A 27,772-nucleotide genomic window follows, 5' to 3' on the forward strand; every position below is an offset into this window, starting at 1 on the left:
AAGAATTCCATTACAATCAATAACACTGTTAAATATATATATATATACATTTTTTTTTTTATAACAATATTCTATTTTATTATAATATTCTAGATGTGGGGTGGGGGCAGAATGGTTGCTGTTCCATAAATATACATATACAATCCTCTGCGCACACAAGGTAGTTAAAAACCAGAGTTATTAAACTGTATAATTTAGCACCGTGCTTGACAAATAGCACACTATACATCTTCAGACAGCAGAGATTAGGACAGTACAATTTAAACTCAAATTACAGTCTTTTAATACAGTGTGCTTAATTACAGGCTTCTTCAGAACAATGTACAAAAGGCAACTTGAAGTTGTACCTTGATAGAAAGGCACCATAGTTACAGCCTCGTGATGCCTTTTAATTTAGATTTTCACAGAGGTAATGGGTTTCCAAACTGCTGAAGCAAAGCTTGAACTGGAGTACTACTTTTTAAAGCAGAATGTGATGTTGAATCTGCAGGGGTTTCAAGAAGTACTTGCTATTGGACCCTGAACTTTTCCTACACTTTCACACATCTTTGTAGGCTATAATTGATTTAACTCAAAAGTTAACATACTCTGCTGTAAGATAAGTCTAAATGTGTTTGTGAAACCCATAGAAGTGTGTATATGCTAGTCAGTCCAGCCACATCAAAGCCAGAATTGGAAAATCAGCAACAAAGCAATTCCATCGTCTTCCACAGTGTATAAAATCTGCCCTTTATTTCTGGAGCTCCCAATAGATTTGATAAACATCATTGACCCCTCCCGCCATCTTCTATAAAACACCTGGTAGCCATTTCATCTTAAAATAGACTTTTTCTTGTGTACAGAGCGAAGTTTTATGTACTATCAATATGTTCCACCTGTGCGACTACATGACTGTGAGACAGGTCAAGCGTGGTTTTTGTGAGGGGAGAAAGGGCTTTACGGCTTTCTTGATGTAGCACTATCTGGACAGTTTTGTTTGACTTGCCTTTCTTAAAATGTCTGCTTTTGTATTAATATACTAACCTGGAATTATCTATAGTGTATAGTTGTCCTTTTTTTTGTCCTCACCATGTAATAAATGTGCTGCAATTGTGAAAAATCTACACTGAAAGATAATCAAATCATTAAAAAAAAAAATAATAATAATTGAAAATTGAACATTTAGTGTACCCAGGTAGAAATATAATCTAAATTCTTAACATACCCCTTGTAATCACTTGTTTAATGGTAGTATAAAGATTGAGAGAGAAAATAGCAGTCAGAAGCTGTTAAGATTGAAATTTACCTGCCAGTCTGTTTTCGGTCATTGTGTATTTGTTATTTGCAACACTTGTGCTTCATGTCATCTCATTTGATCTACCTTAACTGACCTTCCACACATACACAAACCCACACATACAAAAAAAACAATTTTCTGCCATACCTCCCAGATGAATTTTCAGAAGCTAGTAGCCTCACTGGTACTCAAGAGTAGAGATGGTGATTAAGTATAAACCTTGTCATTAATAGCAAAGTTTAAAAATGAAGAGATTGTTTCTACTCAAGGTAGTTGCCTGAATGTGTTCCATGTGGTGGTTCTACAAGACCAGCATTAAGAATTAAAAGGCCAGAGTTACTAGTATAAAGGATTAGGGTTTTATCAGAAAGCTTTGTTTTAGTAAATATTTTATGAATTTTATTTGAGCTCATGCTGGGTCAGCACATTTACAGGATTTAAAAGTACATTTAAGGTGGGTAAAAGGCTGGAGTACTGTATGTCATTGTTTTTCAGGCTTCTGGCATTGCTGACACTTAAACATTGTCTACACTTGATGTAACCTATCCAATAAACATGGACCAATATCAATACTGTACACCTACACACACATCCCGCTGATTAGCGCATAAATTATATTCTAGTGGGTGGCATGTTCAAACCTCTTCTCTACTTAAAATACCATTAATATCAAAGCTGAATAGGAATGCCCAAAGATGTTCCTCTTGCCCCTACATAAGCCAAAGCATGTTCTGCTGGAATACTTGCTTCTTTTCACAAACCCATGTTTCTGTACCATGGTTACAGGAACAGCAAATACTGTTGTGTCTTTAAAGCACATTTCAAGTTCAGCAGATTCTTAGAAATGAGACAAATGACTACTGTAATTTTCACAGGCCATGATTTCTTTCTTGTACATTATTTCATATTAGAATTGCTCATAGTAGCTAATCTTGGGTGGTTGTTCTTTATAACAGTAAGATTATGTGTGCTGCTGTATTGTTGTGGTACAGGGTACAAGTTACTTAGCACAGATAAACAGTAAACTAGGAATCACAAGGTTATAGGTGTTATTAACATAAGAAGCACATACCCAGTACATTAAGTTGAATTTGGGTATGCAGAATAAATTAGTTTAAGTCAGCTGGGATTTCCTGCATCACTTAAAGCCACAGAAACAACTAAGCTGACATTGCTTGAAAATGTGAATTTGTTGGTGATCATCAAAGGGGCTGGAATGGAGACTGAATTCCTCTCTATCCACAAAGGAGTAAAGCAAAGGCTGTGACAATGTGAGCTTCCCCACACTATTGCTGCAGGCATGCCTCAAACCAGCCAAGAAGAACCACCCTCACAGGGGATAAGGGAGCAGATGAGTCTCCATGCCCATCCAATCCATGGCTTCTCTTTCAGTTATATATTGTGTGTGCAAAACTACCTACTGACAAATTGTGTGTTTGATTTTGTGATGTGGGCAGGAAACACTCTTAATTTGTGAAATAAATCAGATTTGAACCCAGGTCTGCTAAGCTGAAAGGGGAGTGCATTATCCCACCCTGCCACCAAGACCACCTTGTGTTTGCTTTCTCACCCTGTAGACAGACCTACTGTGCAGAACCCAAAGGTATGAGTTGAGAATGTTGAGAACTTCAATAGTTCAGAATTGAGTAGTTTCCCATAGGAATCATAATGATGTATGTTACTCTGAGTGTGATGCAGAATGTTAACTGAGACACAGGAACTTAAGATTTAATATACAAAACTAGGATACATTTCAATTCTGCCTGGATTTGAGCTGGACAGATGAAGATATACAAAGTACCACAGGTAAACCAGTCTTTTTCACCAGTGTTAATCACAGAAAAAGACCCCCCAAAACACTGGATTGTTCATTGTACCAAAAGAAGAACCTATAAATACATGTAGAAGTCATAAACATTCAATCTTCAGTAGTATTCCAACAAGACACTGAAAATCTAAATTCAAGTTTGTACTAATTCAATTCTCACATTCCTTTATCACTTCCTCCCTCCAACCTCATGTCCCTCCCTCCTTACCCCATATTGTTCTCTTTTGTAGTTTAGTATCTTCATTCTATTTCCAGGAAGATCAACCTTGGTCCCAAACACAAGTCACAAATATAAGCATCCCACATGTGGAGCGTTACATTTTTGGCCTCCAGCCTTTAATAAACTGCATGATTTTCTTGACCTGCAGCTTTGTCAGCTTAAAGTCGTCCGAGAGAATCTCCTCATTCAGCTGCACGAAAATGCTCCCATCAATGCGCTCACGGACAAAAAAAGTTACCACATCTTCTGAGAGGCCTATAAACCTCAGGCACTTGGAAACCTCTTCCACAGAGAGTGTTGAGATGTCTGAAGGGGGGTACCATGTGGATCCGTCCCCATTAGCTCGGGCCATACCTGGCGCAAGGGGAAAAGAGGCTGACACAGGAGTCTCGGGGTTGCATCTTGTAGACACAGGTGGAACCTCAATTACCCCTTGAGTAAGGTAAACCCTGGTGATGCCACCTTCTGCCCCCCTCACAATGGTGGGGGAGAGCGGAGCTGTGTTTCTTACGATTATGTTTTCAGATTCAAAGCCCTCAGGTGGCCGAGGTGGTGGGACATTGCATATCCCACCATCGCCAGACTTGTAAAATTGTTCTGCATGGCGGTTCCGGAGATCCTGATCGAATCTCATGTCTCCCGAGTTGAGAGAAGCAATATCTGGAGAGGTGCTCCGGCTGTTGGGTGGGTCAAAAGGATCAGTGGGCTCAGAGGCTAGGGACGGAGATTTCTGACAGTCCTCTGGCTCCAACCATTCGGCTGGGGATGAGGAAGGGCTGCTGGAGTATCCGGGGTTAGCGAAAGGGTTCAGTGCCCCAAAAGGAGCAAAACGTTTCTGAGAGTGAGGAGGCTTCAGCCTAGGGCAGCTGTAATAGCTTTTGTAGGTATCGGTGCTGAGGAGAGGGGTGGAGCGCCCACTGGCCACACTGGTCATAGTGTCTGTATAGGCCCAAGGGTCCGACCATGACGTTTGCGCTGGCTGCATGCTAGGGACCCCGTTGCTGCCAGCAAGTTGTCGTGTGGACGTATCAACGGCTTTGCAGTCACTCCAGTTGCATGGGTAACAGTAGAGGGAGTAAGAGTCAGGAGAAGGTGAACAGCTACCACTGCGAGTTCCAGAACTGCAAAAAAGAAGCACAAGCTACAGCTCACTAAAATAAAGCAACATGCCGCTCAACATTGCAGCTGGAATTGCAGCCGTTTCATTTTGACACTGGTTGCACAAACAAGCATAACTAAAGAAAGCCTTTTAAAATGCATTTGTTCCTTTTAATCTAGCATTTCAAAAAATGTGATGTAATTGTGCACGCTATTGCAGTTAGTTATCATAAATAAGCAGCTAACCATGAAAGTTTAACCTGACCTATTTGCACTGTAATTCAGTTTACCAAGCTGATTTTATTATGATTAAATATTTCGTTTTACCATGTCTATGCTCTACCATTCTTCCACTGTACTATGAACAAATTATATTGTGGAAGTATGCAGCTAACAAGGATTTATATTGACAAAGGATGAATCTAAAGATTTGTCTAAATCTTTATATACAAGTAATGAGAAACATTACCAACTCAATTAAATGAATGAATGAATGAATGAATGAAGAAATAAAGAGCTGTAATTACAAGCAAATGGCAATTTATCACTCAGTAAATCGTCATAACAATTACCTGTGCATAAGGGAGATTATTCATTTATTTACAGCAATTATGGCTTTAAGAGTTAACTAGTTAAAATTTTTGTCCTTGTTATATGAAGTACAGTAAACTAAGTCCTCGCTCCTCTAGGAATTTCTTAGAAACAAGTTAAATAGAATTATATGCATACCAGTTTTTCCGAAGTCATGTCATAAACTGCGTGCCTGAAATCTGGTACCATTTATATAGAAACAGTATGTTCACAATATTTTAAAAAAACTGAGCAAATTGTCCTTTTTACTAATTACACTAGTGTTATCTGCATAAAACAAACTAGTGCAACCTAGTATGAAAAAGCAAACACGATGATTTAAACTTCACACTACAAAATGCTTTCTTAAAAGGTGTTTGGACATTTTTTATGCAAAGTTCAATGAAAAGGCTTATAGCTATTTAAATAATCTGTCGTGCACTTGCTTTGTAGGTCTGCATTTTTTTTTTTTTTTTTTTAACATGCATATGTATCAGTTCTCACCCCTTTAATTCCTTATTATTAACTGTTTTACATCAATGACTAATATACTTTGCAGCCAGTGCTTTCACCCTGAAGACACTGCTGAGGTACAAGGACAAAAGAAGGGGAACAGTCTGCCTGAAAAGTATGCAAACTGAGAGATTGCAGTAGACTCACATTTGTTGCTGTATCATGTCTGTTCTTTCAAAACTGCACGTATGACAATAAAAGCCCATATCAGACAAGATACAGTACATGGAATTATTTCAACAGCTATAAGCCTTTTTGAACTTTCCATAAACAAATGTATTTTCCTTAAAGGGCGCTGACTGTGTTACAGTTTGAAGTATTTTAAAAACTGTTTAAATACATAAGATAAGCTGTTAGTATTGTAGTATTAGACATTAATACTTGCAGTATTAATGTTAGCTGTAGTATTAGAAATTTAGACTTTCTTTAATTTGATTAATGCTGCGCTAAAAGTAGTAGGACTCAGAAAAGTAAAGGGAAAATGTGCGTCTGTTTTGAAGCACTGGAAGGGGCACACTAAATTGCTCTTTGAGAGACCTCATGGAAATTCCTTAACTGATTTCTAACATAACTGGAAAATTTTGGAAACAAATGCAATCCAAGAAAAGTGGTATACCAATGGTAACTAAACACTACACTTCTCCACCTCCCACAGCACATCTAGTGAGTTAATGGGACCTGGCTGACATGTTTCCAACCATTTCTTCAAACTCTGCCCCATGTTTTTTTTTTCTATTACAGGTAGCAACGACAGGAACGATGTCTAGCTGTCTGAATCTGGGGATTGATGACTGATCCAGATAAGAGTGTTACATAAAGGAGGGATTTACTAGTCTTTGTATAATTGTATTTTTTACAAATAAGACTGACTCTTTACTGACCACAACACATGCCAGATTTTCATTAAATTACTCTTGCAGTAGCTCTACAGTACAAAGAATCTAGAATGTAAAACGTTTTGGCGAATGATTGAATGACTCCAGGAAGAACACAGTGTGGAAAGGTTCCCAATTAGAGGTGTAGTAGCCAAAGAGTATGTACTAGTTGTCCTTACATTACTTTCTTATATTATTGATCTGTTTTATAGTATATTTCCCCTATATCTACAGTATATCAGTTTTTGTCAACTACATTTAATACTGTGGAATTCTACTGCAACCAGCCTTTGCATTTCCTCTTAAAAGTCACTTGAGGATATGAACTGTAACACTAGTGTGCCCACCTACCCTATATCCTGTATACTGACATTGAATAAGAATATAACAGCACACAGTTCATCTGGAAATTAATTAGTGAATACATAGGGATAAATACTGTCTCTGAAGACACAGAACATCAGAAAGATATCAAATATCATAAAAAGGGAGAGGAAAAACATGTTAATAGCATGTATTCAAGGCAACCTAAAACGTGTGCCGTTGAGTTTAAACATTCAATAAAATAACTTACATGTTGTGGAGCCCGGAAGAATAGTAAGAAAGACTGGGGTTCGGTGAATGGGCCGTTTGGATTTGTGCTTGCTGGAGCTGGTTCTTCGGAAAGCGTGGGGGCACTGGAGGGCTGGGAGCAGGGACTGCTTTACTGCCTCTTGGAGGAACAGGGGGAGCGTTTAAGAAGCGACACTCCTCTTTCACCTGCACAAGTAAACAGAATATTAGAAATAACGTACAATTCCTTTGTGACACACATGTCATGTTGCCTTTAATGTTTATGTTTACACAAAGGTGCCTACTTTCATTGCAGCACTTTCAAACAGCTATACCCAGAGACTCCTAAGCTAAGTGCCTTACCTTTCTCTCCATGGTGAATTATTTACTAATCAATGGGGATTCACTAACCCTCTGATAAGACATCCAACTCCTGTTTACTTGGGGTCATATTTATGAGCAGAATAATAAAAAAAGCCTCTTCCTAATACAAAACTATACTGTGTGACCCTACATGGGAAGGAGACCTCCAAGGGAAACCAAGTGTTAAATATAGTCAACTCTCACTAATATGAATTTTAAGGGACAAGTATCAGTAACTCTTATTATCAGGAGTCTAAGCCAAATGCATACTCTCAGTTTTTATTGAGGTAACAGTAACAATTAAATCAAATTTCAATTGCAGTACAATGAAAAGTATTAAAATTCTTCATTGAAATGGCATTGATGCATGAGCACTATGGCAACTTGAAAACCATGCACATAGCAAAGCGAAAAACAGCACTAAAATACAGCACAGTTACAGTCAGCACTCACATATCCAACCCTATAAAATTCTGACTTCAGTGACGGTTAAACGCATGTGACGCATATCTGATTATTTCATTTTGGCCCTTTCCAACTCTTGTCCGTTTTTTCAGGGAAAACAAAAAAGATATAATGTCAAAAATACATAGCTGAAAAAACTGTGTTTTAAAATAAGTAGGCTTCCATTTAGATATACTGTATTGGTTTTGTTGGTACTGTACTATATTTTCAATAGAAGTAGTATTTTAATTCAGAACGATATGATTCTGAAAATATCAATTGCCAAAATAGAGGACACGTTAACTCATAATATTTGGCTTAAACCTGATAGAATTCCAAAAAAAGACAGCAATTCTGGGTTAAGGAAAATTCTTGTGCCATGGCTTATTACATTAAACAAGTTTCCCAGCCCCATTCTATATATGATATTTAACATACAAAGAATATCCTGCATTATTTGACAAGTGGAACTCACCGTAACATTGACTTTCATTAGGATTACAAATCTTTGTATCCTGCAATATACAGGACACTGGCCACTTTTGATAAACGGGGACTTCATAATTGTACCCACTGATAACATCCTTAAACTATAAAATCAGCTGTCTTGGAAATCAGTTGTGTTAGAAATCAGCTGTTTTGGAAATCCAGAAATGCATGTAAGCCACTGCACCACTTGTTAACATGAAAATATGGTTTACCCCTTCTGACGTCCCATATCCCCATGCTAACTACATTAAATGGACCAAATTATACTAAACTGCCCAAAATAATCTTCAGCTACAGTATCTATTACATATTAGTCATTTTTACAATTTATACTTTTTGTGGCGGCTCTGTGGAAGGAAGAGCCCCAGGAAAAGAGCATGTGTCGGTCATATCAGTGATAACAAATAAAACACCACTAAAATGCCCGAAGCAAAAAAATCAAAAAATCAAAACTCACCAGTTAAAATGATCTCAGGTACCTTGTGCAAACAACCCACTTATTTTGACATTTTGTTCGGGTCTATTGGCCAACACAAATTGATCCATCCAGTAGCTAACTTGGCCCTAAATGCTCTGAAGGATATTTACTTTGCCTGAAGGATATTTCTGATTATTAAAATATTTATGCAGCTAATGAAAGGCAGTTCAAAAATGCTTTGTAGCACATTAAGAGGGGCAGCTCACTCAAAGTGATGCTGAATTACATTTCTGCTCTTTTCAAGCTGCATTAAAAAAGCATTTCAAATTGCGTCAATTATTTAATGTGGCTCAGAGTATCAGGCAATTTGTTAGCAAGCAGAGCTCTCTTGCCTAACCTAAAGAGACAACCTAATATAGTAAACACTTCCTACCCTCATAAGAAAATAAAAAATCATAGAAAGCTGACCACTTAAGCTGAGGGAACCTATAGCCACTTTTTCAGGAACAGTGGCTTGAAACCTGGTTTCAGGAGACTGAGAGACCTACTTTGAGGCAACTTTGCTTTATCAAACCCAAGTTTCAACAATACTATTAATCAAAGGTGGCCAAAAATAACAGAATATATAGACATCTACCAAATTTGAAGAGATATGTCACAACACTAGTCTCTATCACTGATATGAACTTGTAAATGGTAGGTGTCTTTACCATAGGAATCAAACTTAAAAACCCTATTTTTAAGCATTGCCATCATTGTGAGAAGCAGAACTGAGACCCTGTAAAAGTGATTCCGAGTCTGTGAAGCTTTCCAAACTGCGACACTGATAAATTATAGAGGAGCATGAGAGTCTTTGTCTGGAAGTCAGTGAAGGGTATAATTCCAACTACGAGCTGTCAAAAACTGCCCAACACTGACAGCCAACTCCTCTGCATGTTTTAGCACTGCGGTGTAAAACATGCAGAGGATTTCACCTTGTGCTGGTGATTTCTTTTCATATTGTCTCCTGTAAATATCATATCTTTGCAGAAAGTATTCTTTGCCAGCCTAGTTTAGGAACTGCAACCCATGTGATGTGTTCTGGTTCTGTTTTATATAATTGAAGGCCTGGCATACTGCAAAGAAACTCTACCCTGAACTGAAATCTCTTTTACTGATATTGTGCAGTGATTTGATTCTGATCCTCATTTGGCAAGTGTTTTTTTTTTTTTTTTAACAGAATGAATTTGAACTGTTTTCTGTTTCTTTTTAACCGAACAATTTCCTGGTTTTCTAGAGGAAGTCATGTCTTTCATCTGGCAACCACTGCATAAATACCACTACTGACAACTAGTCCGTGCTGTTAGATACTCTCCATTCAGCTTTATTGTACTTTAAAATATTGGTAGGCATGACATGGTCTTAGTTTAACAAGAGCCCTTAAACCTCCAGGACCTCAATCCCACACCACTTATAAACTTTCACTCTCCTTCAAACCAAGTAAAAACTATTAAAACAGTTGAGTCCCTTCTTTGTATCCAAATCCTCAGCAGCATTCCTCTCCACCTGTTCTCTCTCTTACACACAAAAGAGAAAGAACCAGTAGGCAAAATGGCTGCTCCCTTTAGTTCTTCGAGAAACTATGAACCTCTTGCCAATTTTAACAGAGCTCCAGATACTGATGTAACACCCTGGCCTCCCCCCTGGTAAATATTCATTAATGATCCTAATGGGCTCAGTGCCAAAGGAACACTGGTATGTTTTTTTCAGTTAAATCAACTGAAACACTGTAAGTGGGTGTTCCCGTTATCACAAACACATCCCCAACGTAATAAATAAAGATCCACACAAGATCCATGTCTCAGCCCACTATGTGTGAGCTGCAATGAGATTTAGCTTCCCCTTCTATTTGCATTTGATCCAGAAGAACAAGGATAGGACCATAGAGTTTTCCAGAGGATCACGAATGCTTGGATCTGCTTTGTCTTTGCATGTGGTGTTTGCATTGCTTTCCACACTTCTGAGACATGCTTACATTCCTCTAGTTTGCTGGCTCCACCCCTAGATGTGACAAACAGCTTGAGTGAATAAAAAACCCTAGCTTTGTGCGTCTGCCTGTGGTTACAATGTCGCCTTGAATTTGCTCATTGTGAGAGTAGCTAAGCTAACTTTGGCAGGAACGAGATCTGGAACAATGAGCTCCCTTTATCTGCAGGCACAGATTAAATGTACCACAAAAACAAGGAGGGGGGTGATAAACCTCTCATCCATGAGCTGCTGGGTGTTAAAGGGACAGAAAAACATCCAACTCTGTTGCTCTAACACATTTAATTGTGCTTCATTTTCATGGAACGGCAGATTTATCATTCAGCCATTCAGACATGTTTCATGTGCACAGAGAACTCATGTTTTAACTACTGGTATCTTAATGAATCACAGATGACACTAGAAATGCCTCAACATATTTGCTCACCTAATCTCAGGAAAGCATGAACTGCTCATGAAATGTAACTCCTGGCATTTGATAAAAGATGTTTTTGATGGATTGCACATGGTTTCCTGTCCTAGAGAGTTTTCTCAACTGTTTGGTTTGGGGTTTCTTTTTCCTTTCTTATACTTCAGATACAAACACACCTAAAGTGTGGTTTTATTAATGGGTCTCTGCTAAAATGGCTCCAAATTCGCTATTTATTGCCATCCTCCCAGTCATCATGTTAGCTGGCACACAGCTAACCATTACAATTTATGCCAACAATATGGACTTGCAATTATTACTTGAAGAAAAATAATAATAGATACCATACATGAGTCATGAAAATTAACAAAACCTTTTTCTTTTTTTTTTAATATAGTAAATTCTCCCAATTTGGCATATCCAATTATATTTAGGCTCAGCTTATCGCTACCACCCCCGCGCTCACTCGGAGTGGCGAAGACGAACATACGCTGTCCTCTGAAGCGTGTGCCGTCAGCCGACCGCTTCTTTACACACTGCATACTCACTGTGCAGCCACCTCAGAGCCACAGTGTCAGAGGACAACACAGCTCTGGACAGCTTACAGGCAAGTCCACAGACGCCTGGCGAGACTACAGGGGTCGCTGGTGTGCAGTGAGCCGAGGACACCCTGGCTGACCTAGGCCCTCCCCTCCTTGGGCTGTGCTTGGCCAGTTGTGAGGCACTCCTGGGGGCTCCCATCTACAGTCAGCAATAGAATAGCCTGGACTTGAACCAGTGACCTCCAGGCTATACAGTGCATCCTGCACTCCACTTGAAGTGCCTTTACCAGATGCGCCACTCGAGAGGCTCACAAAGCCTTTTTAACAATTTTGTTTAATATTCTTATTACTTTAACTAATTTCTATAGGCTTGAATATGCAATTTTAGCCTCTCTCATCTCTCCTCAGATTAGCCATCTGTGTATCAATGATCTCCATGGTACCTGAGTTTTGAGCTCACACACCTGATCGCTAAGGGGTCAATTTGCACATGACCGTTGTGGCTCTGCTTACGGTCAGCAAGATATTTCCATGCTTTATGGAGATTGTTTTTTTTTTTTTTTTTTTTACATTTTCAGAGGAGAGATGATTTGTTCTGTTAAACCTATAAACACTCACTTTAGGTTCAGTGGTTATAACATTCACAAAACATACAGATTAGTTACTGTCATTACAATGGAAAGTTATTTATTTATTTATTTATTTTTCAATTTTGGGTCAAGTCATATATTTGTATGTCCTCAGTCATTTAGAACAAAAAGTATGTGTATAACACACAATCTTAAAATGCCATAACCTGGCCTTTTTAATGGTATCTATTGGCCAAAAAAGAATCACATAGCTTTTGGCAATGGGAGACCAGCTGGCCTAATGTGGAAACAATTACTATTCCTGACAAATCCATTCAGCTGGAGATAGAGAACTGGTAAACTTTGTGGTAACGGAGCTATATCTGACCTGAGCTCAGATGCTTCTGTCAGACAGAAAGGTGTACAAAAACACAAAAAAGACATTTCTCCCTGAGAACAGAGTTCCAGGAAGATGTGGTCAATAGCTTCAATTAAAAAGACAGTAGATTATTAATTATTCAGTCCTGTCTGTGTTTTGCTCTGATATGCTTGATGGGGCAAGACTAATAAAAGATAACCTGTTTTATCGTTTTTCTCTCTGTCTAGTAATATACATCACCCAGGGAGCTACGATAGTTGGATCCCTAGTGAAGTTAAATTAATTTCACAATAATGCACATAATTATCTTTAGAACTGAGAACAAAGTACTATACACTTAACACATATGCAATTTCAAAGGTCTTTAAAATTAAACCTGTACTCACAGCTTCTGATTTGGGGGGTACAGGGGGTGGAGTTGGCACTCTGTTGTTCTCCCCTATTTGCAATACAGCGATGTGAGATGATCCCACGGGTTCCTCTAAAGATGAAGCTGAAGAATGGAAAGAAATAAGATTCTGGTCTCCTTTGCCCCCACATTTCTGCACCTGTGGGTTTCCACTGGCTTCAGTATAATTCTCAGGGTTCTGATTAGTCCATAATTCCTCATAGGGGATTTCGAGTTGCTCCACAGTTCGAAACTCATTTTCTGCCCATTCAGGAGTCACGTACTCCCTTTCGGCTTCGCTGACCTCAGAGGGTGTCAACAGCTCATGGGGCATGATCTGGTGCTCCCCCAGTGAGTCCCTACAGCTCTGAGATTGGAGGTCACCATTGGCATGCATCAGCATGCCACTGTAAACGCACAAAGAGAGCCTTTGAAAAGACTGGGTGAGCTCCTCTTGGGCACAGTTCAGGGAGTGAGAAGTGAAGTCCTGCAGACACACCCGGATCCGCCTGGGGCTGATGCCCTCCTCTGTGAAGTCCGTTTTCACCTCCCTCACTGCCTTGGAGTACTCGTCGGGATTGAATCGCTCCTGGCAGTACAGGGAGATTTCGTGAGCCACCGTCTCAAAGATGGGGTCCCCCCGGAGGAGGCCCTCGGGCAGCAGGAAACGGGGCATGTCCGTAAGCAGCAGAAAATGAAACGGGGCCACCTCCTTGCGAAGGATGCAGCACAGGACGACAGTCTTGGAGATAATGCTGACAAGCTTGTAGCGGTGACCTTCCCGTATGACGTGAAGGTCGTAGAGGTTTCTAGGCGGCCGAGTAGGAACCATCACGTTTACTGGCAGACGGACCTTCTCAATAATGCTGCGGATAGTGTGCTCTCCCTCCTGCATCTGGATCTCCAAGGGGCTGCGGGTGCTGAACTTGCCTTTGCACTGGAAGGGCAGGCTGAGGCTCTCGTTGGTCCGGTGGTTCATGCAGATCAGACAGGGCATCTTGCCCTTCACCTGCTTGCTCAGCGTGCTGGTCTTGCCCAGCTTGCGCAGAATGCTGTTGAATCTGGATTTCTCCTTCACCGTCTTGGCGCACAGGATCTCAGCTTGGCCCATCAATGTCAGCTCATCACCAGCGTGGAGGGTGAAGTTGTATGCCTCACTGTCCTCAGTGAACTCCCCAGAGATCACCTGCCAACACACAAATTGCAGTGATATAGTAAGGTTTTACCTAAATAGTTCAACACACAGCACACTATAAACTGAGAGAGAGAGGGGGAGAGAGAGAGTTTAGATTTTTACTTGCACTTTATTTTCGGCATTTTTTTTTTTATTTTCGCCATATTTTTTTCTTGTCCTTTCCGTTTCAATTTCTGCCTTCTATTTCCAAATTAGTAAACAAAAACAAACACCTTGAACAAATCTCAAACACATCAGTCATTACCAGTTAATAATCAGTTCTTCATCATATATTTTGCATAAGGCACTGTGGGTTTACTTAAATTCCTAGCACATTATATGCATAGCTGACAGGGGGTAGGATAATATTGTTGGAAGGCTGTCCCAAGAATAAAAGTACTTGAGGACTGTCCGTTAAACATTTAATATATGATAAAGAATCAATATAAGGGGTTAGGTAAGCAACTGAAAAATCACTTTTTTTTCATTGTGTCAATAACCATTATTTAATTACTGGCTTTACATGTTTAGGAGCAAGTAATTTTTTTTTTAAAATAAATTAAAACATTACATTAATCATAACATTAATCATAAAATGACAGGGTAAGAGAGGTACCCGCCAGCATTGTATATATACTCTATCACACATATACTGTGAAAGTGAAGCAGGAGCTGTCCAGCACAAACACCTCACAGCTAGCTGCTGCTGAAGCAGGGCAAATATTTGTGAAACAAAACAATGGGAAGCTAGTAGTTAGCTCAAGTGCTTCCTGACAAACATACAGACATCGCAATGTTAAAGTAGTTCTGCTAGCTCTCAGCAACGCACCCTTAGAGGGACTCTTAATAAGACTGAGTTTCAGATTGTTGAATCTCCTTAAATGGAGCACAGGGAAGAGTTACACTTTTTTCTGTTAATTAAAGTTGAACTCTTTTATAAATAACTTGTTTTCAGATTTAAAAGTTAGACACTATTTTTTGTTCTGTGGAAATTGTATTGTGTTGTATTATATCATTGCTTAGACATTATCTCACATGCTTTTCACTTACTCAGGGTTATACAGTTCTTATACGCTTTTTTCTAAGTAAATTAAAAAAAAACAACCTATGGCTATATTAAAGATTCTATACCTTCTTAATGTGGCAGATAAGTCTCTTTGATTCAATATGTCATGTGCTCTGTTTCTGTGCTAGACAGACAGACATCTAATAAGCTAAATAACCAAAAAAACACAACGTTGACTGCTTAAGTTAAAGAATGGGATATTAAAACATTACATGGTACATATTATGAGCGTGTAAATAATATTTTACTTGTTTTCACTAGCTGGCAAAAATTAAACTTGGAATCTGGGGAAACTAAGGCCTAATAAAAAGCTGAGAATTGGAAACCAAAACATGCTTGTTTCAAAGCCACATATCCTTCAGTACCCAACCTAACGTTACAATTTTATTACATCATTTGTCTTGCACCATTGTTTTCTATTGCTTTCCTAAATGTTCTCCAAAATTTTAAGACTAATGCAGCCATATCAACTTATATCTGTAATGCTCTACTCTTACCACCACTGACCTTTACACTAAAAGTAATGGCCTCCATCACAAAGACTCTCTCTGGAAATACACTGGCTATTTCCTCCACGCTACTGAAGTACTGGACAGGCTCTCTCACATCCCGGTCTTGGTCCAACAGTTTAAACTTCCCTGTAAAAAAAAAGAGAAAAAAAGTCTATTAATAAACACATGGCTTCAGGTGTAAAACATGTAATCTTGTTTCTATTATCTATCCTGGTTTACTTTTGAAGTAAAAGGTGTTCAGGGATACTGGAAACTGTTTTGGTCAATACCCCCCCGCCTCACTTCCTGCAATCAGTATTTGGGTTATTTGATGTCACAATCATGTGCAGCTGTTCTCGTATCAGATGTTGATTTTATATTTTAATGTAAAAAAAAATAATAATAAAATCACGTAAAAAAGTATCAGGTGAAGCAATTTAAATAACACTCTTAAATAAAATATAAGAAGTTTTACATTTTACTTTATTTTATTTATTCTTTTACCACAAAAACCAAAAGATCTTGACCATTTGCTAGAAAATATCCTTGATTAAAAATGGCTACACAATAATGAATACATTTTCACTTGAAATCAGGTTTAATCCTATTTTTAAAAATCTACTGGTTCCAATATAATTCCATTGCAAACTTGGAATATGTTTTTTTTTTTTTTTTTTAATACACATTTTATCTCCATTGATATACACAGAAGACCTTCTTCAGCCTTATCTAATCTAAAATGAAACCAGTAAACAAGTCATTGCCCACAATGCATCTACATACTCAACCAAAGCAGTCAATGACACCAGGCACCTGAGAGTGGTTTAACAGCTGCTCTGTAAGTAGCAGAGATTGAATTATATGTGTTCTATTGTACATATGAGCTTGCAGTCTGTCAACAGTTTATTTAGAATCTTAATGGAGACTTATCGTTTTCATGTAATTTATTCTCATTTGCATTTTTAATGGTATTCATTATGGTATGACCACAGACTTCATTTGGACAACTCATCACTCAGCCTCTGTTCTACTTTTGAAAATCGGTTTCCTGCTGAACAAAGGCACACCTTGCCATCTGGACAACTGCCAGTAATATCAGCTCAATACTGGTATCATTATCTAGCACTTCAGTCTAATGAGAAAAGGAAATCTTTAAAACAAATATGTCAGTAACATACATCTCCCACAAAGGCTCAGAATTTATCAGTTACCAGTATGATGAAAACTGATGTACAGGATAGTATAGAATAATAATTAACAATGACATGTCTAATCACAATTTCATAAACTATTCTCTGGCAAAAATGTATTTGTGACAAAGAAGGAAGGATGAACAAACACTCCCCAATATCGTCAGAGTATCATACCCTCAATAATTTATAAGCTAAATAATGTTAATATCACAGTTCATAACAATTGGATAAGCGGTTCTTCCAACATATGCAAAAATTTAAATGTGGTATACTCAAAGGCTGATGTACAGAGAAACAGACAGCCCTCTATATCAACAGAATTTGACGTTCTCAATAACTTATGCTACGTAATATTAATGCCAAGTTTCATGTCAATTGTACTGTATGCGTATGTGTGCCACAGTCTCTGTGACCCTGGAATTCTTCTTTAATGAATTTTCCTGCATAATACTTGACAATACTCATGATGTTTATCGGCTGAGAGTACAGTTCACACGACTCTGAAGAACCTCAAGTTTATGTTGCCTAGCAATAGGTTTCCTTCCAAGGGGCACTCTCCAATCAGCAGTCATCATTTCAATAAAACTCAGCAGAAAGTTTAAAAAAAGACTGCTAGAAACCATATTTGATTGTCAAAATACAGTACGCTATCATACCCCCTTGCTTGTATAACATTTTGAAAAGCTCTGTATGTTCCAGAATGTTTCTAGAAGCGGTAATTGTTCTAACTAAGTAACTAGTTTTTTTGTTTATTCCCAAATAACTTCAGTTAACCTGCAGTGGCAATCCATTTGGACTAAATAAATGATGAACGTTTCCAATGTACAAATGCCAAATGATTCCTTTATATTTGTGCTCTGTAAACTAAGGACTTTTCTAAACCATATTCCTTTTTTCATTAATATGAAAGTACCATTCATGATATTCAGTAGAAATGCAATGCTTTGTATTTGACAGTTTCTATGAGTGAACTGGCAAATCACTGGGGTCAAATGAGATGGCGTGGACACAGTTTAAAATTAGTTAGACACTTTATTGATCTGGAGCATGTTTACCAAGCCACAAGCATGACAACACCATGCCTTCGCTTTTAAAGCTGCACATAACACACCACACAGGGAATGATTTAAGCCCGGTTACAAGATAAGCCAAAGGCAGACTCTTGGATTCTGATCTGGTCAGATTTTAGAGAAAAAATAAAAGTTTGCTATATACTTAATACCTCAGACCATATGATGCAAAAAAAAATGTCTGAGGCATTTGAGTGGAATAAATGTTGGTATATTTTATAAAAATCCAGTTGATATATTTTATACAAATCCAGTTACCATAAAACTATCATGCTTGAACACTGCGTACTGTACTTGATTTTCTACCAAACACAACCTATTTTGTTCAAGTCTTTCTTCATGCAGCTTTAATATTGTATCCCCATGGAAACCAGGCCCAGGATTGAAAGGATAGCTAGGCAGGGTATACAGGACCACACTAAACAAAGAGTTGGCTGGTGGAAGAAAAATAAAAGAGTCAAACATTTTTGTATGCAACGCTGCTTTTGGAATCTATCAAGCATTCATTCAAATCCAACAACAGAATGACACTGCACAGCTAAGCAGCCTGATCTAAGCAAAGTAATTCTACGAATTCAGCTGTTTAATGCAGGTTTAAACATACTTGTCTAATCTTATCCACTCCTAATCACTAAACCCCTTGAGCGACCAACTCTATACCTGTAGCATGCCCAGTAAAACCATATCTAAGACTGGGGGCATCCCATATATGAATGACACGGTTAATTTAGCAGTGGCCATTAACAATTACATTTCTGGCATTCTTCAGTTTCTGTGGCTTGCTTAGTCAACCATATTGAAGTCATAATTCACAAAATTGGTTCATTCCTTTCTTCCTTTATAAGCATATTTTTAGCAATATATGAAAATTTAGAAAAATGTACTAATAATGCGCTACCGTCATTGCTTATAATGCTGTCATATTGGCAGTACTGCAAAATATTAATAATTAAGTTTTACATAAATTAATCCACAGATATTATGGTTCAGATATTCAGACTTTTTAACCCCTCTTTCCCAAGTATTTTTTTAATGAAATGTGGGACACGGACTGAACTAATATTTATTCCTTGTTGTTGACAATTGGTCCGTTGTTGTAAAATGTTACAAAGGCATGGTTCTTTGCTGGTTGACCAAAATACTGAGATGTTAAGATGGTCACCTCCACAAAATACAGATTCATTGTTCAATGGCAAAGACTTGATTATTTTAGCCGTACAGAGCTTAGTCATGGGCCCCACAGACCTTTACAGTTGCTAATTGCTGAAACCAACAAGATCATTTTAAGCTAAGCCTTGACTGCTCTACTGCCAGTGGTGTCCTGGTCCTATCTGGATAAGGATTAATCTATATGGACAGAATATGTCACATTTCGAAGTGGAAGGACAGCAGGATATGACAGATGGACAGCACTGAGGTTAGGCAGGTGGTGGGACCCTTCTTGTCTGTCTTGTCGGAGATCAGGCTCGGGTTACATTCATCCCCCCAGGAGTTTGTACGGAACTAATTAAGGATTCATTTATCATCATTTCTTCCTGGGTATAAATACTTTATCGCTTACCTCATCTCCTTTTCTTAGGACTAACGCTGCTCAATCGGTAATAGGGATACTGAGCTAGGGGCTTTGAACGGAACAAGACGAGAAAATCGAATTGTGTGTCAACTTTCAAGGCCATGAAATTGGATATGTAATACTCTAAATATTTACTCTCAACCGGATGCAAACCCAAGTTCAATGTTCAACGTCCCCAACTGCTTTTTAACCTACATCTTTTTACATATTTTCAATGGTCTATAACCTGGGCTGTCACATCATCATTATGAAGAGATTCTTCTTAATAAATGGTCCAAGTCATATATAATAGCAGAGGACAGGACAGCTGGAAAAAGCGTTAAATACCCAACATCACTCAGCAGTAAAAACAAATAAAACCTGAGGTCAGTTTTGTGTAGTGAATGTAAATATGTGTTTAATGTCAACCAACGTCAGGTATATCATAAACCGCAAAGGAAATTACTTTATAAGTGTGTGTGTGTGTGTGTGTGTGTGTGTGTGTGTGTGTGTGTGTGTGTGTGTGTGTGTGTGTGTGTGTGTGTAGCGGTGTAGCTCCTGTAAGTCACATATTGAGTAATTTCTTGAGCAGGTTATCAGGTTTAATATACCTAAGGTTTAAGTAGAAAGTACAAAGTGTGGAAAAGAAATTACGTTTAAACCTAGCTGAAAAAAAGCTGAATTCAGAGAAGCTCTGCATAATTTGGACTGTGTGGCCATCCAGTCATTAGCAGTACTTGCATGAATGTAAACTACACTGTATTTAAATAGCAAGCTTGTAACCCTTTACTGCCCTGTAACACCTGCAAGTCACCTTGGATAAAGGCATCTGCCAAATACATAAATACAAAAATAAATATTTCATTTTTTTTTTCCCCCAAAAGTGTGCTGGAGAAGCAATTTAAAATAATATTTTATTGAAAAAAACAAAAAAACTTTCACTAGGTTAAATAATTAAAAAACAGAAATCGTGCAATGTCAAGCACAGCTGTCTTACCAGCTGAGTGTACCGCAATACTGTGGGGTGACAGGCAGGAAGACTGATACACTTACCGCATCACAACCCAATTACATCTCCACTCCTGACGGAATTCCCTCTTTACCTAAAAGCTTCAAAGAAGCTGGAACAAGTCATAAGAATTACTTCTTCATTTTCACTCAGCTGGGTGACACAGTTAGAAATGATTGATTTATGGTAAAAAGTTATTAACCTGCAGATCAATCTGATTGGGAGAGACTGGATTACCCTGTTTAAAGAGAGGTCCTGACTAAAGACTACAGGAAGATACACTACGGACATCCATCAGGGATAACAAACATTTGAAAAAAATAAAATAATAATAATCCTCAGTGAGGAAATGCTCCTCAGATCTGCTATTAAGGATACGCTGTACTAAAATAAGTGAATTGGTAAAGACTGGTGATCTCATCATCCACGATGGTGTCATGGTGTATCGGGTAAACCCTCCAGAGAGGAAGTGTCTCACATGAAGCTGATGCCATTTTCACATTACACTGGGCAAATATTTTGGGAATAGTCAGCTCTTCAGACATTCCCCAGTGAATATGTAAGATTAAAGTTTATTTATTAGCACCTCAATGAGCATGCTCCTTGTGTCTTCAAACTGTAGCCTCTCTCAAGTCTTCCTTTCCTCTGAAAATATAACACTAATAACTCCTTTACTGAACTTCACTGGAAATGTATTACCAGTAATTTATTTTATTACCATTTTATTGTACAAGTAATATTAATATTTGTTATATATCAAACATAATTGTGTGTATTATAATATCTAAAGACCTTAAACAATGCTAGCACATTTGGATTACATAATATTAATAACATTATATATATATATATATATATATATATATATATATATATATATATATATATATATATATATATATATATATATATATATATCTTCAGCCACACGTATGATTATATAAGTATTTGCAATCAGACCCTTTGATTTAGCTACTTTTATATTTACAGTAGCTTATCTAGACAGACATATTCTGTGTGGTTGTTTAAAAGATGCAAATGTGTGCACATTTTAATAAGCATCCAAGCCAGTGCAAAGCTTGCTTAAGGCATTGGTTGATAGGTGTAAACTATAATTAGTGTGCATTCATTACAAAATCTTTCGAGATGTCTTTCACAATGCATAACGTTAAATATGTTAGTTTTATTTGCAGTATTATTTCTCTGTCTGGGATTCTCTTTGGTCTGTTCTGGGCCTAGGATTTGGGATATATTTGTTTGTGTTGCAGTTTTGTGCATGCAGAAGTTTTCATCTGGGGTGTAAATGCTACTCCAGGCAGTGTACATTGATCTGCCTTTCTTTACAGAAAACTGTATATTACATTTGCTGGGTAAATGTGAATATTGAGTGTTTAAATTTTGGAACTTCTGTCTTGTATTTTAGCTGCCCGTCCTGGAGACAGAAGGTACAGTCTTTACATTCTACATTCCACCTAACAAGTTCAACTGTTCAAATTACAAACACAAAAAATATAATTCACATAGTTTAATAGTACCCAAGGAGAGCAACTTGGTATGGGTATATGTATTCTCCTTCGTTATTTAGACTTACTTTGTATTCTTGTATTCCATTTCATTCATCACATCCTGGTGACCTTTTAAAACTCAGAAGTTAAAAGAACACCTGAGGCCTAAATACAACTCACAGAATCAGGTGAAAACTCTTTAAGTACAGCAATTCATCGCATATCCACCTGCCGTGGGACCAGAGTCAGGGTGGATATGGGAAAAGATGGATAAATAAATCCTGTTTTAAATATCATTATACACAGCTGTAACAATTATTATTGTAGCAACCCGAAAAACTGGGGGCTCAGAATACCTGCTGCTGTGGTTGTTGTGTTGTACATGTTGTGTGCATTGTTAAGCTGGTACGCATGTGAGTGTGTATGCGCAGCCGGGAGAGAATGGAAGAATGGAGTTAGTTAGATGAGTGGTGGAGGACGAGCTGTTAAATAAATGTGTGTGGCAGTTTTCTGAGTGAAAAACAGTATCTGCCTACCCTGTGAGATTGGAAGCCAACTTTGGTGGGAGCTACAAACTCTGAACTAATCCTCTCTTTTCAATAATAAACTAATGTTGCTGAAGAGATTAATCATACGGATAAACAGTAAGGGTGAATATGCGACAGACAACTGTATAACAGATAAGACGTAACACATTTGATCTACTGTTACAAGATGTGGGGCCAGGTTAGTGCTAACACCGGTACATCTGGTGTACTCAAGAGTTTCGACTTGATTCTGTAAGCTCCAAAGAAGAATCCATTAGTTAAGATGATTATTATTTCCCACCCATACCAAGCTGCCCTTTAAGATATTGCCCTTGGAAATTATTCACTTATCATTGCAGTGTAGTCCAACCTAAGACACTGCCAACACACTGTGTGCCCGAAATGAGTGAACTGCAGTGACGGCTGCGGAGCTTCTGTCTCAAGATGTCTTTCAAACAAAGGAAAACCTCTTGAATTAGGCTATTCCAGTGGCCAGTTGGCTCCTGCAACAACACCTCTTCCCTCGATAAAACTTTCCAGTGCTTCAGATTGACATGGCTTGAGGTTATTATCGTAAAAACATGTACAACTGACTACACACTAATATTCAGAGCATGGGTAGAGGTAATTTAGCTTGAGTGGACCCCACTGTGCCCTGATCGAATCGATCAACGTTGAACATGTCTTACACAGCAGGAAAAAATGCACAACTACAAAGGCAGACAGTAGCTGCAGTTGATGCCAGACCCCCCCCCAACACTTCCATGATGAAGTGATAATTAATACATTTAATTCAGCAATGTAATTTCAGAATGCTTTATTTTCTGGACAGTTCACGTCTAATTTCCAGTACGGCTTCTTCCGAACAGCCTAGCTTTCAGCACAAATCTTCTACAGGAAGCTGGGCCAAGGAGGTTGAATTACTTCTCCCAGGATCTTATTAAAAGTTTCTAACTTCAGACAGACTTTCAAGGTTTCAGTCTCAGGCACTGACCACAACACAAAACGCACAGTCAACAATTCTACATTTGTGACCTGAGGTTCGCCATGGAATCAGATTTGCATTTTTGTTACTCATTTTTCCAGCCAGAGAACAGAACATAGCCTCAAACTACTTTAAAAAGAGCCTCTGTCAACACTTGACTGTGTGTGAGTGTGACAGCCCTGCTGGAAATTGCCATAGAAACAGCACAGGAACTATAGCCCAATCTCTAATAGCATCCTATCGGTTCAGATGTTTTAAATAATGGCAACAGTGGCTGGGTAATCTTTATTTTCAGACCACTGACTTTGTATTGGTTGTCAAAAGAAACTGGACCAGTGAAACTAATCTGTTCCTGGTTACAGGAAGAAAAGCACTATTTAAAGTTATATTTTTGTGGCATGGTTGAAATTCCCCCTTTAGGATCCATGTATCCTGTATCCTGTCAAGAAAAAACAAGTTTGTAACAGGTAATCTCTATAACAACCCAAAAAAACAGATCCAATGCTTTTGTATGTGGAAGATGCTTGGTTTGGGACTATGAGGTAAACAATTTGTGCCCAGCTTCTGTCAAGCACATCAACAGCTGAGGAGATACCACAGAATACAAATACCATAGCTACTATTTATTATAAACAGCTCCTAAACGGCATTTTTCTAAGCTAACCTAGGGTTCGAGAAAGGAATTTTCTGTAACTCAGTTCTGAGCACATTTGTTCCACCACAGATATTTCCCAGGCAACTTTTTTTGTATTTTTAAAGTCAGCAAATCTCATAGGCCTTATTTCCAAATTCCGTGCTGATGACTTCTACAAGCAGCTCTGGGAAGGAAGCAGAAAAAGGTGAAACATGACAAAAAGCCATTTACCCACTGGAGTCGTCTTCCAGAGGAATGAGAAGTACTTTTCTTTTCATTCTTTAATTGACAATAGGCCTGGGACTATTAAAAGAGGAACTCATGACTGTGAATCCTAATCCTACCTGACGGTGCAAAATTTCAAGTTGTGTTTTTATTATACTGAAACTCAATAGAGTAGAAATACCCAAAAGTGGCTGCGAGGCCTTCTTGAACATGTTATCCCAGATGGAAAACTAATCCTTTAAACTGTAATGTTTAATTGTTATGACAAGGAACCAAGAACTAAAAAACAAAAATACTAGAAGAACATAATACAACAATAAAATGTTAGCAGGTATTTAGGACAGTACCTGTTTTTGTCACTTATTTTACACATTACAGCACACCCTCGCTATAACGAACCTGCTGGGGTCCAAGCCTTTTGTTCGTTATATCGAGGAGTTCATTATAGAGAAAGGACAATCAAAATAAAAGGCATACTGTAAGTTAATGAAGGATAGCTACATCAACAGATGGAAATAAACGCAAATGGATGAAGATGCAGATGGATCACATTAGTTGACTGTAAAGCTACATCTTAGTTGGTGCTTATCTTGGCGAGAACCAAGTTCAAATCCGCATGAAGTTTTAACATCTAGTCTCATGTAATGGAAATAATGAGATGAGATTGTGAATAAAATTAGAATGACATGCACCTGTTCGTCTCATGTATGCAATATTCTGCCTTTGCTTTATCTTATTTGTTTAATAAAAATAAGCGCAGTACAGAAAGCACAAATCCCTAATTGAAGCTGAACATTTATTCAAAATCAATCCGACACATATAATTTCAAAGAGCATCAACTCGTAATCCAACATGCAAGAATCCCACACTGACTTTTTATTCCAAATCATCCCGACATGATAAGTTTGACATGAAAAGTTAATCAGATCTTCAAGTTTTTTTTTGTTGTTGTTTTTTTTTTCCTTAATCAATTTTGCTTGCCGCATTGTTGCTGAACAACTTTGAACTTTTTGACCAACTATATGCACGACAGACATATGCCTGCGTGACTACTTTTTCAAACGACCAATATAGTTTCCAGATTTGTTGCAACATAAAATTATTTTCGTTTAGGTTGTACAGTTAGACAATGCATGCTTTTTATTAAGACGAAAGAGTTCACTGCAGAGTATCCCGTGCGTACAGACCGGTATGCTAACAGTGTGTGTTTATATGATCTATTTTTTATATGGGGTCCAGGGGCCAGGTTGGTTATAATGAAGGGCGTTATAGTCAGGGTGTACTGTGCTTTATCACTTGCCATCAGAAAATACTGGCAAAACTGAAGATCAGCTTTAATATTCTCAGTGGAGATGTCTTTTTAAAAAGGCAATCAGAAAAATCGCAGATTAAATCCTATCCAATAGCCACATCTGAATAGGGAGCCATTGATGGATCTTTCTCAATAAACACATGCATGAATAAACTGTCTAATACATGGAGTCAATATGTAGTTAACAAGCCCACCCACCCCCAACAGCAATCTCCCCTTCTTTTCTGGCCAAGGGTTCCCTTTAGAGACCAGTGATTAAGTACCCGGGATCTCCATTTCACATTATTTATTTATTTGGACGCATGCCTGTCAGCTTGGGCAGCACTTAGGGTGGCCATTAACCCGATAGTTTTTGTAGCTTAAGTGATCTCAACTTCTCGGAATAAAAGTCCTATCATCCTTTCACTGTCTGTCAATAATTAGTTCTACCCATCCCCCTAACCCCCTACCGGGCAAACTGGCGCCAAGGTACCAAACCTAGTAACCCCCCCCCCCCCCATCCAATTTCAATTCTTACCTCATCTTTCTGTACTTTCAATGCAGTTGCCAGAGGGGTTTACCAAGATTATTTTTTTTATTGATTTACTCTATTTCTACAAATTAAATATCATTAATAATATCAGAAGATATTTAAGCTGGATAGCTCTACTGAGATAGGAAATGCCATTCCAAGATCCTGTCTGAGACCAAATAAAGGTTAAACCCCCTAACCTGTCTTTTTTGGAAATAAGGTTCTTACATTGTGGAAGTGTAATTGCGCTCCCAACTATACTATACTGGAACACTCTCCCTGCACACCACATGGCTGTTTCTTTATCAAGAGAATCATCTCTAGTCTGTGTAGTTTTTATACTTGCTGTCTGTCCCGTCTCTGTTCTGCTTTGAATGGCTAGAGGTTGCTGTCAGTCAACTCAGTGGTTCCTTAATAGCCTAGTGTAGTTTCACCGTCAGTCATATCATCCTGTCCTGACAGATTTCGTTGGCTTAAGCAACGCTTAAATGCTCTCATTCATTTAAATGACTGTCAATCATCAAGACTGACTGTGCACTTTCATTTGCCATCTACAGCGCTGGTCATTCATAGCGCCTACTTCGAAATTAGCAGGTTAAGGTCTAGATAAGCTTTTGCACTTATAAGTATATACGGTGACAGTTACTAGTTTGATTTGAAAATGGGGCGCAGGAGGAAAACACTTAATGAGTATTGTGCACAGTACCCTGATCAACAGCTGAAGGCTCCGCGGCAGGACGAAGTGGGCCCGCCTGCCTTGCCTCCAGTGAGTCCAGCTGTGCTTAAGTAGGAAAGGGGCGGAGCTCAGAATAAGTGCAAGTTAGTTCTGTTCAACAATCTAATTTTTTGTTCTGTGCATATTATTTTTACTTGTAAATGTTTGCTATAAAAGTCTGTGCAATACAGTTTATATGCTGCGTTTTCTAAGGTTTATTTGGGACAATTTTTAAAATTTGTGTGGGAACTTTAGCTTTACAAGGTACAGCTTCGAATGTTGGTAACCATGGTTTTGTTGCATGTTGAATATGATAAAGGGTTTTCTCAAAATGAGACGTATTTCAATGGCTTAAAAAATCTTTTATTTTTTTATTTTTTTAAGCATAAAGGTCGATTTAACCCATGCTCTGCTTGAAATGAAAAATAGAAAACATCAAATTCTTTAAAAAATAAATGTTGCTATTAATCGTAAATCTGGCAAAAAAAAATTAAAAATGGATTGTAGCAAGCCTAGATATATATTACAAAGTTAAAAACCTAAAACTGACTACATATAATTAAACTGATTATAAGAATGTAGCCTTTGGATACAGGTGTTTGGCAGGGCAAAAATGTAAAGAATGTGTGTGGGAATGCAAGGCTGGCAGGGATGTGGTTAAATCTGCCCCTGACAACAATCACAGGTGTGGCCATTCCCCAATTAGATAATTGAGTGCTAATTGGGGAGTGGCCACCTGTACAAAAGAAGAGCAAAATCCTTTGTTAGGTGTGTATGTGCGTGTGCGTAACTGTGTTTTGTTTGATATCTGTAGTGAAGGCGAATATTGTTTTGTTTAAACTGT

General features: G+C 38.1%; 1 protein-coding gene across 1 annotated transcript in view; it reads right to left on the reverse strand.

Annotated features, from left to right (window-relative positions):
• Positions 1–97: 97 nt before the first annotated feature.
• LOC121317463 (GRB2-associated and regulator of MAPK protein 2-like) overlaps positions 98–27,772 on the reverse strand; it is a 50,320-nt gene continuing 22,645 nt past the window's right edge. Inside the window, exons 3-6 of the mRNA XM_041253417.1 lie at positions 15,706–15,836; positions 12,957–14,144; positions 6,955–7,139; positions 98–4,445 (exon numbers count right to left, since the gene is read on the reverse strand). Of these exons, the coding sequence (XP_041109351.1) occupies positions 3,419–4,445; positions 6,955–7,139; positions 12,957–14,144; positions 15,706–15,836 (2,531 nt within the window). The 3' untranslated portion in view covers positions 98–3,418. The remainder of the gene's footprint in view (positions 4,446–6,954; positions 7,140–12,956; positions 14,145–15,705; positions 15,837–27,772) is intronic.

The sequence above is a fragment of the Polyodon spathula genome, chromosome 6, assembly GCF_017654505.1.
Source record: "Polyodon spathula isolate WHYD16114869_AA chromosome 6, ASM1765450v1, whole genome shotgun sequence".
Taxonomy (NCBI): domain Eukaryota; kingdom Metazoa; phylum Chordata; class Actinopteri; order Acipenseriformes; family Polyodontidae; genus Polyodon; species Polyodon spathula.